Genomic DNA, 18,778 nt, shown 5'->3' with positions numbered 1-18,778 from the left:
ATCTTGTTTCTATCCAGGCTGGCTGTCGGTGGTGATGATGAGATCAAAGCAGGAAAGCATGTTTAAAATGCTCTTGTGCCACTTTTGACAGAAACAGGTGCATGAATTAATTAACAAGCGATGAACGTCCATGTGTAGTAGGTCCATGGGCAAACCAAAGATTTAGGGGCCATGCACATCTACATTGTATGACCTCAAACTGACATAAATTGAACCATGGACAATGGGCACAGATAGAAACTTCCTTTCATCTCTCCCTCTTTTCGTTATTTCCTGCAAACTCTTTAAAATGGGTGCAAGCATAAATCTGAAGAAACTGTAGCATGATAAGAGGAAAGAGAGTGCTTAGGTTTATGTTTCAACATCATAAGTGTACAATGCGCAGGATACAATTCTCCCTATCGTACATAACTCTTCGAATTTGAATGCGTGTGGCGCTTTAATTTTTTTACCTTTAAGTCTTGGGATATAAACTTCCGGTTATGAGCGCGCGATGTGTAAATGTACGATTTTATGCACATTGAACAACGAAGGATAGTATTCATAGATCGTATCAAATTCTGTCTTATAATCTCGCGAATAACAGAGTTATTTTCTAATCTGTAACTTTACATTAAATCAATGGGATTCTTCTGCGAAGCGGCCCAATGCTGGGCTGACAATGCCAAATGACGAAATTATGGAAAATATCCATAGATGAAGAATGAGCCGTGGGTGAAGTTCCCAAGAGACAAAGTTCAGCAGAAAGCAGGGAAAATCTGCTTCACAGGAAAGACCCCTTTGACCTGAAGTGAAACATGCATATTTGTTTGAGACATTTCCAGAAAGGAGCAATTTTACCACATGGCACTGCAAATGCCTCACCGAAATATTTTTACTGGAACAATTTCGGACAAGATGAAGCACGAAGGGAGAGAAGTGCTCCATCCTAGTGCCGACATATCTGGGCCAGTTCGCAATCATTGCCCAGACCCATGCCCAGCCTAGCCGCACCAGACGTGGACCCGAATGCGAAGCGGCCACTTCGTGGCAGCGTACAGGGGGTTGCCCCCAGCCCTTCATTTACCAGTCATAGGAACATTTCTTTCACTAAGAAGGTCCTTTAATCGCGACACAGACATTCTCGATATTGGTCATCAGGTCGATCCATGTTTGCTTGTGCATGACAAGTTCTGAATGTACATTGTACGATCAAAGATCCTACACTATATGGGACAATTTTCCAGACCTGCAAAACCGGAAGTATACATCCCAAAAGCGATCAATCAGATATCGGTATCGCGAGGTGATATCGCTTGATATCGGCTATATGCAACAGGGAGAATTGATTGGCTGTATCACTATGTACGAGTAGACGCATTTATACACACCATGTGCAAACCTCTAGTTGTACCACCACCACACACACTTCCTACAGTACACTGACATACAATTGTACTATTAAATCGCTACACGTGTTCAGAAATAGCAAAGTCCCAACCTTTCTTCAGGCCCTCTGTGAAAAAACAAAAAACAAAAACCTGTCACCATTAACCCTACTGCAAAGACAGCAGAATTTGCAGCGGGATTGTGGCTGCATGCCAAGCAAAGGACAACAACAGAGATGTAGGAGTTGAAAGTCTAGCTGCACATAGCATACGTTTACTAGTAGGCAAATCAAGCTACTAGGTAGAAATTGATGAAGACTTGGTTTACATGATGTTGGGGCTACTGTGTGCAGCTAGCAGATTGTTTACACAAATAGGCTGCAGACACAAACTCCTGCACATGGGAAGTTGGGGTTTCTGGCAAAGCTTTTGGGACTTTTGTGTTTACAAGTGTCAGAATGACAAGCTGTAAACCCAGTGTGGCGGTATATTACACATGTATAGTGCCCATGCAGTCGCAGCGGACGACTATAATTAACTCCCCCGAAACCCACGAAACGTTTTGAATTTTCAACCGTCACCGAGGCAGTGCGAATCGGGCGTTCTCAATTTCACCAAAATTTCACCTTCTCATATCTCCGCTATACATTGACCAAAATCGCTCAAACTTTCAGTATCAATGTAAAATCATGATTTCTATCTACATACGAAAAATCACGAGAAACGATCAAGGATTTTTAAAGTTATTCAATATTTCATGTTTCTCTGTCTCGGAAAACTACCGTCCGATTATTTCCAGACACATCTGGACGCACCACTTAATATTCATGAAACTTGACATACATATTCATAAGACATGTGCGGACGTAAATGTAGCCCTGTTCGCTTTGCCGAAGACCTATTTTTGAAGTTACAAGTGAAAATAAATGAGGTATCTTGTCAGAAATCTTGGAGCAGCAAACCAGAATAATGACGTCATATTCTAAGAAAAACTGATTTGCGCTTGCGCAATGAATGAACTTTCCCATGCTGCTTCGATCCAGCGAGCTGATTGGTCGATGCATTGCAGCGTACTGTTACTGTGCGATGCGAGGTGGCTACTGCGGATGCCTAGTAAACTGCACATGCATGTTATGAGAGTGGGACGCGGTGTGTCGATAAGTACATTGTACAATGTACAGCAGTGTGCTGGGGACCTCGCTATACCTCAAAGACAAGCACTTACGTTATCAGAACTGTCCTATTAAAAAGAATATAGCAAAAATTTGAATATATATTCGGCTATGATACCATTTAAATGCAGTTGCAAATTCTTGACATTGGATTATTCGGACTTAACGCAGATTTTACTGCACTATAGTAAGTAACATTACAACTACGAATTCCCGGTACGAGTTACGATCAGAGTACAGCAGTGCCGTACGGCACTGAAGTACAGGTGACGTTAGAGCGACAAAGATGTGGGTACGTGGGACTGTACCCTGTCTTCCCGTGTGCGAATGACTATGAAATTTCGTGCTCGGAACGAAGGTAGAAAGTGCACCACTTTCGATTATTTCCAGACATATCCGGACGCATGACTTCTCGAATGTGATATTTTAGAATTCCGGAAAGAAATACATACTTAGTAACATATTGGAAAGTTTTTTGTTGTTCACGAAGTCAAAATGTGAAATTTTAGCAACGATTTCTGACAATTATTTTCCGTTTTGAAAGTGAAGTTATGCCCCATTTTGGATTATTTTCTCGTCGTTATTTAAAAAAGTTAACATAATGATAGGTTAAAATGAGGTTTTTACTTTTCATAACCGTTTGAATTATCAAAAAATATGAATAAATAGTAAAGTTACGGCAGTTTTGCTGCGACACTTTCCTAGCGGTTTTCGTGCGAAACGTGTTCATTCAAGAGGAAAGCGAGGTCAGGTCAAAATGAAAACAGTGAGTTAATTGCACCCGTCCGCTGTGACTGCATGCTATACCGTGCTGTGCGATGCAGATACAATTGTACAATACAGGTGCATACTTCTGCGACATAAATGAGAGTAGACGGTCTATTGAAACACATTTTCTGGAAGTGTGTACTTGGCTTTAATAACAGGTAAGAAATTTGCTTCTCGTCACTACCCAATTATGCAGAGACTCTAAAAGGCGCTAGTGCAGTTTCGCATTGGGTACCTAATTTCCAGTTTTATGACATAAAATTTAATCTTTAGCTCAAGGCAATATGTGAAAACCTTTTCCTATCCCTCTCTGAACTTGTCATTACTTTAAATTCTCAAAACAATGAATTTTCATGTAAAACTAGAAATGTCGCTACGGCGACTGGTATGCCTCCGCCATAATGCATGGTTCCCCTAATAGGTCTATAGCACAATGTCTTGACAATGTGTGATGACAGTTTCACACAATTGGCAAAATATCAAAATGACAGGTTAATAATAATAATAGTGAGACTCTTATAAAGCGCATATTTCTACCTAAAAAAGATACTCAAGGCGCTATAGAACAGAGTACATATTGTGTCACGTTACAACAGTATCACAGAAACTAATAAGACAATAAACCAACAAACAATAGGCCTACAGCAGTGTATATACGTACACCTACTACACATCGGGTACAAGCTGTATACAATATCGTCAATTCAAATTAAAAATATTGTCTTGAGATTCTTTTTGAAACTAGCAATGGAAGATGCTTCTCTAAGAGATTTTGGCAGGCCATTCCATAGTTTTGGGCCCATATTTATATGAAAAAGCCCGATCCCCCCAATCATGCTTGATTCGAGGTACCTGTAATTTTAATAGCGAGTTTGATGAACGGAGATTACGTGGTGGTTGGTGAAGATGAAGAGTATTTTGAAGGTAGACAGGGGCAAATTTGCGCAATGTACGGTAAACAAGAAGAAGAATCTTGAAGTTAATACGTTTTTCTACAGGAAGCCAGTGTAGGGACCGAAGTATTGGGGTAGTATGCACAGTTTTCTTCTTGAAAGTAAGTAATCTAGCGGCACAATTCTGAAGTCGTTGCCGTTCACTGAGTTCTTTTTGTTTGCCACAAATGCGCTGAATGTTCACTTTCCTAGAACTAGGTTCAATTGGATGAATGATTAAAACGTCAGAGTGCAGGTATTTGGGGGAACTGATAATTTTTACTTGACTTTTGACCCTTTCATAAATTTATGCATTGAGTAATTTTCAAGGTATTGAGAAAAAGTATAATTTCAGTATCAAATGGTAAAATAGTATTATCTAAACCTGGCCTTTGACCTTTGCATTCATCAAGTTTTAAAAAAAATCCTTCAGGCATTGCACGAATGAAAGGAAAGTAGTAATATTTTGAGGAGTTGACCTTGACCTTTGACCCCTGACCTTTGACCCATGACCCCAACTTCCCTAGATAATCACTGCCCATCGGTACATGCATATATACTAAGTTCCATGAAGATACCTTGAACCATTTGCGAGATATGGAGAAAAACATGAAATGTCAACCTTTTTTTTCCACAAAATAACCTGTGACCTTTGACCTTTGACCCGTGACCCTAACATCCACACAAAGTATTATCCCCCCAGGATATACCCTCATACCAAGTTTGATGCAAAACCACCTCACTGTTCTTGAGATATCGACAAAAACAAAACGGGACAGACGTACGGACGTACGGACGTATGTACGGACAGACGGACGGACGACCCGAAAACATAATGCCTCCGGCTACTTCGATGGCAGAGGCATAAAAAAAATCAATGGTAGATCCTACACATTTTCACGGCAGCATGCAATACAGTCAATTGTTTGATCTACAATGTGTAGTGACCTCAGAGCGATCACAGCAAGTTTTTCTGTGTTAACTTTAAAAAAATAATAATAATAAAAATACTTGTTTTTTCCTTTCCCTCAGCTTGTAGTGTACCAAGTCTTGCGGTATTGGTTGTATAATACAAAGCACTTGATTGAGGTTTGTTGTTATACTGTGTCGTGTGTGTGTTTGAACGAACTAAAAATCTGAAAATGTGGTTCTAGTAATTTATGTCAATCTTGAACTAGAAATGTCGCTATGGCGACTGGTATGCCTCCGCCATAATGCATGATTCTCCTAATAGGTCTACAGTACATGTGGACAATGTGTGATTACATTTTCACAAAATTGGCAAAATATTAAAATGACATGTTTGTCAAAAATGTATCAAATGTTCACCTTCCTTGACCTAATTTAAATGGATGAATAGGAGGAGCATGTATTTGGGGATTTAAGAACTTCGACTTTGACCCTTTCATAAGTTTACGCACTTGAGTAATTGTCAAGGTATAATTGTATGGAGAAAAAGTGCAATTTCTGTATTGAACAGTAAATTGTTATCATTTTCATCTGGCCTTTGATTCATAAGAGAATCAATGTCAGGCAGAGCATACATATTGTGTACATAAATATGTACAGTGTACTAAGTTTAAAGATAACTTGAGCCACTTCCGAGATATGGAGAAAGAAGTACGTTCAGCACTTTCACTTGATCTTTGACCTTCTTGGCAAAAAAAAAAGAAAATCCCAGAGAATCTCTAGTGGGTTATACATGCATACATCAAGTTTTTTAAAAAATAATCCTGCTGGCATTGCATAAATTTATAAGGAAAATAGTAAAATTTTGAAGTATTGCCCTTGACCTTTGACCCCTGACCTTTGACCACATGAACCCCAAATTCCCTAGATAACCACTGCCAGTCAGTAGATGCATATATACTTTGTTCCACAAAGATACTTTGAACAATATCCAAGATACAGAGAAAAAAAGTGCAATTTTAACAATTTACTTAACCTTTTGACCTTTGACCTTTTGACCTCATGACCCCAAACTTTCACCAGAGAATCTTAATTGGGTAATACATGTATACACTAAGTTTCAAGAAAATATCTTCAGGCATTGCATAGATATGGGGGAAAAAGTGAAATTTTAAGCATTTGACCTTGACCTTTTGACCTTTTACCTTGAGCATGTGCACCCAAAAGTTGATAGGCACAACTTCACCTTCTAATACACATACATGTCAAGTTTCATTAGGATACCTCAAAAGGTTTTGATAGTTACCCTGTCCACAAAATTCATTATGGACGGACGGAAGGACGGACGGACGGACAGAAGGACGGACGGACGGACGGACGGACAACCCGAAAACATAATGCCTCCGGCACCACTTCGTGGCGGAGGCATAAAAATAGTGAATTTTGGCCTTCAGTAGACTAGAAATTACTGAAAAAAGTGGAGGAGACAAAGGAGAGAAAAGAGAGACAAAGAGATAAAGAAAAAGGATGGGGCATAACCGCATGGGGGAAAAGGAAAATACATAGTGTCCAAGAATATAAAGATACAGTGTACTGGTACATGTACATAGCACTAAAGGGACAAAAACACAAACTAAAAAGATTTTGGGGTTAGAAAGTAGCCTTGAATGAAAAGGAAAAGAGCATAGCAAGGAGAGAAAGAAGAGACAGACGGGTTCAAAACGAAAGGAGCAAAGGAATAATATAAAGATAAATTAAAAAAGGAAAGGAACATACATGTACAGAAATGGATTGAAAATTAAAGAAAAGATAAAAAGACAAGAAAACAAATCAAAAATTATATTGAAAAGAATGTTAGACCTTTGACCTCAATACAAAGTATTTACCTCCGAAATTTTCAGCTGTCAAAAAAAGCTCAGAAAAGGAAAGACAAAGGATACAATGTACTTCACTATAAGATGTGAAAACATATTGGTCGGGAAAGAAAGAAAATGAGGATGAAGGGAAAGACAGATGGAAGGAAACAAAGTCAAAGAACAGATAAGAAAAAGCAGCGAAAAAGATATTTTAAAAAAGTCAGGAGGAAAGACAAAATATTGATAGGAAGTTCAATGAAGAATATACATGCACTTAAAAAATGAAAGAAGGAAAGATAAACACACACACACACACCCTCACACAATCATACATATCACATATTGATTAAACATCAACTGCTCTGTAGGCCTACAATTGTAGAATACAACCACTAGGCACTACAGCAAGACTTGGTACAAGCTGATGGAAAGAGGAAACAATATCTTTTTAAAGATAAGTAGAGGCCTATTGTTACTTCCTCCAGTCCTGGAGAACTGCATTTGATTCGCAGAAAGAAATTTAATGATACACCAAGCATCATGTACTAACGTGGTCAAGAGTCAAATCGAAAAAAAAAACTGACAAGAACCAAAGGAGTAAACAAAAGCAAAGATCTGAAAAGATAAGGCAGGTGTTTGATCATGCAGGAGATACAACATGTATGTGTGACATCACAGACGAACATATCACATACACAGAAAAACCATAGCATAGATACCATAGAAAAACTCCCTGTGAATAGGCCTAGTAGGGTTGGGGGTACCACCTATCATCACCCTAAGGATCTGTAGCTTGTTTATTCTAAAAATATAACACAAAATCGCCTAATTCTTAACTCAAATATGCCATAAATACTGCAGTTTTGAATGTCGTGACCGTCTCGTTGATTATGAATCTCCGTTTTAAAATAGCGCAATTTTAGTGCGTGCGTTCAGTTTTCTTCGCGCAGCTAAAAAGGGTACCTTGCGATCGGCACCCCCTCGGTAATACACGTGAATTTCACAGCATAGGTACTACACGTGAATTTCACAGCCATGCGTCGTTACTGAGCGGATGTGTAATTTTTAGCTTGGTTTGTTAGTTTGTTTTTTAGTTTAATTTTCGTTTCTTCGTTTTTATTCTTTATATATACAAGTAGCTAATGACACTTAATCCCGTGCGTACCATCGCGTTGAATTCTATACACAAACAGCCATGATACGGAGGGTGCCGATGGGAAGGTACCCTGCCGATAGGTGGTACCCCTACCATACTAGTAGTGTGACTATTTAATAGTATTAAATGATCGACGGAATCACGCGGTGCCTACATGGAGTAAAATAAAAGTTTGCCAAATAAACATTCATTCTGCACAACTGAAACACATTAAGACTATCAAACGTTAGGACTCCCACTGTCCTGTCACTTTTATTAAGCATTTGCCCATTCCACTTTGTAAAGGCTGCCATTTTTAAACACACACACACAAAACAGTGCTGTGCATGCACCACATGCCACAGACAAATCTTCAGACCAAAAAGTCTAATTCCGCGAAAAACTTCTCATTTATAATGATGACATTTGCTGGGTCAGTTTTTCGCTTAAAACTGACCCAGCAAATGTCATTTATTATAAATGAGAAGTTTTTCGCGGAATTAGACAGACTTGTCGGTCTAGGGGTGCGTTTATAAGATTTTGCGGGCCTAGAATCACTGTTTTGAAACACTGTTTTGAAACACTGTTTCAAATCACACTTTCGTCAGGAGAGCGTTTCTAAGATTTTTTCTCCGAGCGTGTTGGGGCTCTCGCTCAGACTGTGCCATTGTGCAACTCACTCTACGCAGTTTTTCCTCGGCAAAAGATCAAACAGGGTGCGCGCAAGGCATTGTGACGTCATTATAAACAGTGTTTGCGATCGCGGTTGCGTTTATAAGATTTTTGAAACACTGATTCTACAGAAACACTGTTTGTAAACGCACTATTTTGTGCGTTTACAAACACTGTTTCAAAACACTGTTTCAAATCAGTTCGGGAAACCCACTCACAAGGGGGGCCCCTCCTTATGCACTTGTCAATGTAATGACGCACCCCACTACCCCCGGACATGGGTGCGTCATGGTCATTTTTTGACTGACCACACGGGGTTTTTGACGGACACCACAGTCACTTTTTTGACGGACATAACGCTGCAAGTGACGAACACCACAGTCACTTTTTTGACGGACAACACGTTGAAAGTGACGCACACCTCGGTCACTTTTTTGACGGACATCCTCGGTACATTTGACGCACCCCCGTAAATACTGAAACGATTTTTGCATACGTTTTATTCAAGCAATTTCATTTTCTTTTGGTTCGTACACATAATTTGTAAAAGTTTCGGCAAGTTTCCCTTACCATGTAAGCACCGTATTGTCATTCACCGTACATCACGCTGCTGCTACGATATTCCGTACAGTAGTATGTACGTATTCTGTGTATGCAATCCATACATGCAGGGAGGTGGAAGAACCTTCCACCTCCCTGATACATGACAATCACATGTGTGCAGAATGCGCTGTATGTGCGCGGCCATTGCTAGTGCGGTTGATGCATACTGCTGCAGCGCAGGTAGGTACACACCACGCTACGGCATTCATATTCCCGCTCGAGTACTGCGTAACTACAGCCAAGTCGCGGTACGTAGAGATTCGCACAGCTAACAGCGTCGCGCGCGCGTCTGGCCAGCTGGTCGGGCTATCCCGCGAGCAGAAAATGGCATGCGGCAAGCAGTTCTTCTGCTGCCGTTTCGACAGGAAAGATTGAACTAAGTTGTTACATCGCTGAACAGTCCCTGGTTTGAGATTGAGTATGCAAGATTTCATGGGTTTGTTGGAGGGAAAATGTAAGGAGAAAGGGTGGCTTTTAAATTCTTTGCTTGCTAGATTCTGGCAAGCATTTTTTCCTCTTATTCCAAAACGCTTCCCGACTTTGATTTTCATTTGCCGCGGGAAAGCGCTCACTGTAATTTCACTCGCGGTACGTGTATCCGGGGCCGGTAGCGTGCAAAAATGCGTGTTATTTTCCATAGCCAAGTGACGTACCATGACGCACCCCTCGGTCAAAATTTTGACCGACAATGATGGGATTTTGACGCACCCCTCGGTCAAAAATTTGACGGACAAAGCTGGTAAAATGACGAACACCTGGGTCACAAATTTGACGGACCAAACGAGGAAATGACGCACCCATGTCCGGGGGTAGTGGGGTGAGTCATTGCATTGACAAGTGCATTATAAGTAACCCGTCCCCCTTATAAGTAACCCCGTCCCCCTTATAAGTAATCCCCGGGGCACCCCTTATAAGGAGTCTCCACGCTTTTTTGCAATGCAACGCGAAAATGAAAGGACTGCAGCAATTCGCTTGATTATGTCCATAAAGCTTCACAAGTTTCCTAGTTACTCACGAAATTTGAGCAAAATCGGTTTGAGGCATCATATCTAAAATCATGGATTTAAATGCGATGTCAAACGACCCATGCGAATGCTGAAATGCGAGCGATTACTGGCGTGAGTGTCGCCAGGCGCGGCGGCGCGGCAATGCTTGAGTGCAGACGTGGCGACTGAGTACGCACTCGAGCATTGCCGCCCCGCCGCGCCTGGCGACACTCACGCCAGTAATCGCTCGCATTTCAGCATTCGCATGGGTCGTTTGACATCGCATTTAAATCCATGATTTTACTTTTTAGATATGATGCCTCAAACCGATTTTGCTCAAATTTCGTGAGTAACTAGGAAACTTGTGAAGCTTTATGGACATAATCAAGCGAATTGCCGCAGTCCTTTCATTTTCGCGTTGCATTGCAAAAAAGCGTGGAGACTCCTTATAAGGGGTGCCCCGGGGGTTACTTATAAGGGGGACGGGTTACTTATAAGGAGGGGCCCCCCTTGTGAGTGGGTTTCCCGAACTGAAATCACGGCGAACGTTTATAAGATTTTTTTTCGAGCTAGAATCACTGTTTGGCCATAAACAGTGTTTCAAAACACTGTTTCTGGCCAGAAGAAAAATCTTATAAACGCACCCAAAGACAAATCTAGCCTACTTCTACATCTAGCCCTCTACTATAGATCTAGACAGTACCAGACACCGCACTGTGCTCCGAAACGCCGTGCGGAGCACGGCGTCTTCAATTCCGTGCACCAGCGACTGGGCAGTGTAGCTGTTTAATAGACCATACATCGTGAACTGAAAGCTGCTGCAGATTAACATTAAATTTACATTTTTTTTTGGGGGGGAATACAGTTTTTACTACAACTATCTGCAATGAGCCTAATCGATTAAGAGCTCAGACTCTATTTTATAGGCCTATTAAACGTTAGGCCTTTTTCGTTAGACAGTCGTTAGAAGAGAAGGGAAGCTCATCATAAATAAGCAAAGCTTACTTTCCCTCGAGGCAATCGTATATAACAATCGAGTCATCTTCACTGCTTGATATGAGCGTCTCGCCGTTGTGGGAAAAGTCGATGCTGTTGATGCGTTCAGTGTTTTGATCTTTAAAGAGTTTTGCGACTTGAAAACTCTTCATCACTTGGTCAGACAACTTCATGGTGAGGCAGCCTATTCTACGGCACAAAAATACATATCGATGATTTCTACAGTACAGAATACTTGTAGCGTTAGCTATGTAGGCGACTTCACTCGGCGACGGCGTTCTACAGCATATGCATAACAGGCATTACATGTGCGTATAAACGAGTGTTTGTAAAATACTACGTGCGTGCTGTGTACATGTATAGATGTATGCTCTACACTGCTCTACACTACACACAAAGCGATGTACCCACAGATACCGCGCTGACATGGTCGGAATGGTTGTACGCACCGAACTAGTATTTGCGGCTCTGAGCCTGAGCTGTACGTACAGCTCTATGGGTCATGCTGTAAGTTGAATGTATGACAAGCCAAATGTAAATATATAGTACTCAGTATATCCAACTGGCCACATACTAAAAGTACAGTAAGTGATGTAACGTGATGTTGCGGGTATCTTGAACCATGGACCTACAAAAGCAGTTCCATGCTTGAACCAACTCAATTTAGTCTACATGCGTTTGCATTACAATATACATTGTAATATAATTGGCAGTTGTAGTAATCCGAAACCAGCCCATGAACGAGGAACAGAGGGGTGTGAAATTGTGAATTTCAGTATTTTAACGCGAAATTATCCCCAGTTAATAATTATTACTTCTTGAGTGGTTTGTTGTTTGTTTTATTTAATTTTCTTCAACATAAATTCATACATAGGTAAAAATAATTGTTAGTAATATCACAGAAAACATAAATATACAGATAATAATCAATAATGTACAGTTGTAGGCCTTTCATATCGTTCATGGGAGTGTCATATCAATGATTTGTGAGATTATTTTACGTAACATACAATTTAGATGCAATATTATTATGTTGAAATATTGTCTTTTATCTGCTTTGATGACGCTTTATCCAAGTCAAGTAATCCCGTATCTAACTTATGGAGTCCTTGCTTGGGGAAATGCATATTTGACATACACGTAGCTTGACAAACTTCTTCTTCTTCTTTCGCTGCTCCAGTGATATATAGATTATAAGTTGGCGGCTCGTGTTTTGACAATCAGATTGAAGAAAACAATAATCATTGTATTATATCTGAAGACCAATACGGTTTCATGAAAAATCGTTCTGCACCAGACAGCATTGATATATCATAAGAGTATTATACAAGGAAGATTTGATTACTGTGATGTAGTGTGGTCAAATTGCAGTAATATAAATTGCACAGATTACAAAATCGGACACTGCGTACCGTTCTGAAGGTGAACTAGAGGTTTTCAACACAATTGATATTATGATCAGTTAAGTATTTCTACTATCGAAATAAGACAGAAACACAGAATGTAACATGCAATGCATAAAATTGCTCATGGAGTTTACCCCCAATGTCTGTGTGAGTTGTTTTCATTTGAATAGACAAATTATTTTTTTCAGATGTAATATGTTAAAATTTGAGTTAGGTAGATTTTCAACTAATTTTAAACGTAGGAGTTTACAATGCAGGGGATGTAAAGTGTGGAATGATCTACCAGATAATATCAAGATTATGAGTTTTAATAATTTCAGGTTTCATTTGAAATAGCAGCAGTTGTAGTTTGATATTCACTGCATTTACATCATATCAATTATCATAATGTTTCGTATTATGTTACGCGATGAGTACTATTGACATTTATTTTATATAAATCTCTTGTCAACGTCTGTATTTTTTTATTCATATGCTGTTATATGTAGATATACTTTTCTCTTTCTTCGTGATTTTTTTTCTCTTTTTTTTTTTGTTCTTATTTCAATCATTGCTATACTGTCGCTGTTACTGAATCTATATGTTTCGTTCTGTTATATCATTGTATACATGCACGGACTTGCAGAATAACAGCCGATGGCTAAGCAAGTTTCCTTTTTATTGCCGTGTTGAAATAAAATGAAAATGAAATGAAATGAAATCAGAGTGTATACAGACAGTTCAGGATGTAATCGATTATTGCCAATATACTGAAACACCCGCTATCATTATGTCATTAGATTTCAAGAAAGGATTTGATACTTAACCATGAATTTTGTTTGGTTTGTCGAAAGAACTTAGATTTAAAGGATCTTTCATCAAATAGATTAAAACGTATAATGCTAATGGTAATGAATTGTGGTTGGATATCTGAAGATTTTTTTTTTTATTAAAAGAGGTGTACGGCAAGGATGTCCGTTATCAGCTCTTTTGTTTATTATTGTTGCAGAATTTTTAGCGGCAAAAATTAAACAGAATGTGAAAATAAAAGGTATTTTAGTTCCCAACATTGAATCAGATAATGAGTATAAAGATATTCGAATAACGCAATTTGCTGATGATATGACTACAATTTTAGTCGATTCTGCAGTTGATTCGTTTAAAGAAGTAATGAAAGAAGTGGAATTTTTTGGTTAAAATGTTGGCCCAAAAATAAATTGGTAAAAATCTAAGTTTATGAGATTGAATTTAGATATTCAAAATATTGCCGATTTAAAGGACAAGGCCACCTTCATATACATAAGGATTGAGAGAATGCAGCAATATTAGTAGAACACATCAGTGAAAGTTTGAGGAAAATTGGACAATCCGTTCAAAAGTTATGAATATCTTAAGTATCTGCGCAGTCTTTGCTGGAAGAGAAGACTACTACAGTGTATATGATGTCACATGCGTACAACTATATAAGGAAAATAAAAAGAGAATTTCACCAAACTTGACTTTTTGAATAAAGTGTACAGTTCTTCGACTTGCTATACTGACGTAATTTAAGAGTAATATTATTCCCCCTGCCTTCTGAAAGAGAGAAGTCGATTGTTCTTTTGTTATGCGAGAAAAATGGAAATATGTTGAATGTTCTTTGTTCTTTCTTTATATCGTTGTACTCATGTGACATCACAAGCTGTAGTAGTCTTTTCATCCAGCCGTGACTGAGCAGAATCTTCAAAAATTCATAACTTCTGAACGGATTGTCCGATTTTGCTCAAACTCTCACTGATGTGTTCTACTAATATTGCTGCATTCACTCAACCCACATGTCTATGAAGGTGAACTTGTCCTTTAAATCTCACAGAGGATGCCATAAAATGTCTTGGAATGTATATGATGGGAAATGTTACAAAGAAGTCGAAAACCTTAACTGGGAAGGCAAAATAGGGAAAATAAAAAGTACGTTAGATTTATGTAGAATGAGCAAACTGACACATGCATGAAAGGTGACCATTATCAAGCAATTAGTTACATCTCAGTTAGTATATATACAGCTACAGCAGTATACCTGTGCCCTTAAAAATTATTAGATTAGTAAGTAGATTATACTATTCCTTTTTGTGGAATTCCAAACGGGAAAAGGTAAAATGCACTGTATGCTGCAACCCAGAAACAAGAGGAGGACTTAAAATGGTCGATTTGTTTTCAAAATGTTTGTCTCTTCGTTTATCAAGGATTAAGACGGGTTTTTTTTTTTTTTTTTTTGGGGGGGGGGGACCAATGTCGGGGAAGATTTTGTTTCAATATTGGACCCAGAAGATTGGTGGAATGCCTTTGTGTTTGAAATCTAATTGTAAGAAAAATTATGTATTAGGGATATGCAGAAGAAGAAAAATACCTGAGTTTTACATTGACCTTTTCTGCTCATGGTCTGAGTTAAAGTACATAGATATGTTTAATGTTAATGATAAAAAGAAAGAAGTTGTTTGGAATAATAGTAATATTAAATATGATAATGAAATGTTATGTTTTCAGAGATGGATAAGGTCAAATGTTATTACAGTGGATTATGGAAAATGGGGAATGGAAATATGTAACATCCATAAAAATGAAACATTCCGAGATATAGGCTGCTGCTCGCCTCATTTGAATTGTCAAAGTTGAAAAAAGCATTCCCCAGGTTTTGGCTGGATAAGTTACGTAATAACATACAGACTCCTGTATGTACGGTTGCAAAATGAAGAATTTGATGTTATTGAACTGTCAACAGGTGATCAAATCAGTGTTGAGAAAACGTCAGCTAAACATTATTATAGATTACTTCTGCATAAGAAAAAACAAGAACCTTCGTGTTTATATTTCTGGCAAGGTTATTTGGATCTACCCTGTGATTTTGATTGGAAAAAGGTGTTGCAATATAAGTTTCATCAGATTAATGCAGAATAAAGCAAATCTCAGTTTTGAACTTTTTCATCGAATATTACCCAGTAAAGACAATTTGTTTAAATGGAAAATTTTGAATGATGATTTGTGTATCATTTGTAGCTGTAAAGAAACCACTTGTCATTTTCTGCTGAAATGCAAAAATCAAGATATATTGGAAAGTAATTTCGGTTTTAATTCGAAATATATTCGATCTTGCAATTGATATCAATATTGTTTCATATCGTGTGATGACATCGTGTGATACCATCAAAGTTGTTACTCGGCGCCCAGATGATGTACGTTTCAAGCATCTGAAAGCTCGTACACAAAGACTTTCAAAGACAGCCATGCACCTTTTTCCCATTTTATGGGATCAGCTGCCCACGGATTTCCGCACAGATTTCGTGCTCGTGAACTTTCCAAACTGGAAGCAAAGACTGAAAGCGCATGTCTCTTCCCTTGATTAGACAATATTTGTATATCTAAAGTATGTATTCTTTTTATCTGTTCGCAAGGTATTTTGAATGGTACATTTTGAATACAAATCATTAAAAAATGAAATTCGTTAATATGTATGATTTTTTTATCTGTTGATTTCAATTATGGCACATGTTACCACTATACTACTTACCTGTACAAAATTGATCAGTCGTCATTGCTACAAAATGTGTTGCCATGTTAACAGCATATTTTGAATGTAAATTATATAATGTTGTGAATTTATTAAACTCCCTCAGTTTTTGAGTAATCTGATTTAAGTTTTGGCACATGTGAAAGCTATGATATATAGTTTTGTAGATTTCATCGTTTTTCCCATATTTTTTTCATGTCAGGCATTGTGTTAACATGGTAATAGCATTTTGTAACGAAAATCATAGAAATTGTTAATTCTAATACTTTAGTTGAGTTATGAGCATTTGATTTAAGATATGGCACATGTGATTATTAGTAAGCAGAGTGTATAGTTGTCAAATGTTGAGCGGTACTTTGCCATGGTAGTTTTTTGTTTTGTTTTGTTTTGTTTTTTTCCCAATAGCAAGCATGCAGATAATCATTGCTGGTTGAGCTGGCTCCCTGGGTGTTGGGTTGGGTTGGGTACAATGAGTTATTAGATTTAGTTATTTATGATTTTTTTTCTCTCCAAGAAGATATATATATCTTCTTCTCTTTCTCTCTCTCTCTCTCTCTCTCTCTCTTGCAGTTCTGTTGTTAATTGTCCAAATGAAGTTAAAATGAAATGTTGTAAGGGAATATGGTTTACATGGAAACTTCAAATGTATACATTGTGCATTAACTGTATGTATTTGTGAGTCAGGTCTTGATGTCTGTATATATAGCCATTTCAGAGTTGACAAACATAAAATTATATGCAATGTGCAATGTATTATTGATATTTTTTTTTAGTTTTGTCATGTACATCGTAGGAAATGACCTCTGATATTTGAATGAAATAAGAAAGATTGGTAGTTACACGTATCTTAAATTGACACTTATAAAGAAATAGTTGTTTTGTTTTTGTTTTGTTAAAATGTATGCCTGTTAATGAAATTTGTATTCTTTATATTGTAAACTGACTGTTTTGGGTGCACCAGGTGGGTTGGGGAGGATGGCCTGAGGGCAAAAGTCATTTAGTTAGCTCTTTCCAGACCCGGGCTGCCCAACCTGGTGCACACTTACCACTCCAGTGTATGTTTTGATTTTGAAATATGTATTATGATATTAATTTGTGAATGAAAGCCGAATAATTAATAATAATAATAAATAATAATAATAAGGTTATTATTCTCAGATTATTATGATAATCAGGAGACAAAAAGATTAAATTAGTAAACTTTGTTTTGAATTATGCCCAATTCAATGTATACAGGAATTATGTCAGAGAAAGCAATGAAAGAAACAAATGCTTGTTTAATGTACAACATTATTTAGTAGAAGAATTGAAAGCGGAATTCAGATTTTATATCAGTTTGAAGTACAACCAAACAAGATTTGATAATATTGGATTAAAAGGAATACGTAACTACTTTGGTTGGTAAAACTGATGCACCCTTAAATTATTTTTTCCGTCAAAACGGGTGTGTTGAGTCATTGAGTGCCTTTTGGACAATTATTGATAAAGTGATTGTAAATATGTGAAGTCATGTGGAAAATAAAGTACTTCAAACTAAAATAGAAAAAAAAAACTTCTTCTTTTGCTAAAGATTTGAATTGATCTTTCATCTCCATAACCGCGCAATAAATACTGATGATTTGTTCTGAGAACATACAACTATATATGAAAATAAAAGATTTGTATCTACAAATGTATTACAACTTTGTCAGTATATTATGTTTAATTACATCTGCAATCGTCTATATACCTAGAATATTTCACGATTTATTTTATCGTAAAAGTCAAGTAGAGGATTATCCCACGAGATGACAATCTCCCATTCTTAATGAGAACTACTGCAGTATACCCAAAATTTATTTGCTTGTATCCGCTGGACCCAGATTTTGGAAGTAGCTTTAATTATAGATAACAGCTTTTAAAAAACTGTTCAGTTAATTACATTTAGAAATAAACTGAAAAATACTTGTTTTCCATGCATACCAGACACTGTTTATGTAAAATCTCACAGGGGCCGCGGAACCGAATTTCTCACAAAAAGTGTGCTTCAGATCGCTTTATATTGATTTTAATAACGTAAAAGCTCCGTTGAGTGGGAGGGGACAGCCCCCTCCCACACCCTCCCCCTCTACCTCATTAGACTTTGTATACATACACACAGATGATACACACGCGGAATAAGAGCTAAATGCCGTGATTTTGCTACTAACACTTTCCTGAAAAAATCCAAATTATTTCCATTATTTTTTTTTTTGGGGGGGGGGGTGAGGGAGCTAGAAAAAGTTCCAAGTATTGTACCAAGAGTTTGCACCAAATCGCTGAATTTCAGGTCTGAAAATATAAAATCACCTTCGTGTGGGTGGAGAAATATCCCTTTTGTACACCCTCGTGTGCATGCCTTTTCTGTTTGATTGCTGAACAGACAGCGTTCATGAAATCAATTGTAACAATAAATTGATACAAAAAGTTTATTT

At 37.8% G+C, this 18,778-nt stretch overlaps 1 protein-coding gene across 1 annotated transcript in view; it reads right to left on the bottom strand.

Annotated features, from left to right (window-relative positions):
* Positions 1–11,661, bottom strand: part of LOC139724935 (WD repeat-containing protein 82-like) — a 40,352-nt gene extending 28,691 nt beyond the window's left edge. Inside the window, 1 exon segment of the mRNA XM_071636056.1 lies at positions 11,406–11,661. Coding sequence (XP_071492157.1) covers positions 11,406–11,569 — 164 coding nt within the window. The 5' untranslated portion in view covers positions 11,570–11,661.
* Positions 11,662–18,778: the final 7,117 nt, after the last annotated feature.

This window comes from Diadema antillarum, unplaced genomic scaffold (assembly GCF_040938485.1).
Source record: "Diadema antillarum isolate AM-2024a unplaced genomic scaffold, OU_Dant_1.0 seq00000005_RagTag, whole genome shotgun sequence".
In the NCBI taxonomy this organism is placed as follows: domain Eukaryota; kingdom Metazoa; phylum Echinodermata; class Echinoidea; order Diadematoida; family Diadematidae; genus Diadema; species Diadema antillarum.
This window is presented reverse-complemented; position numbering and strand designations above follow the sequence as displayed.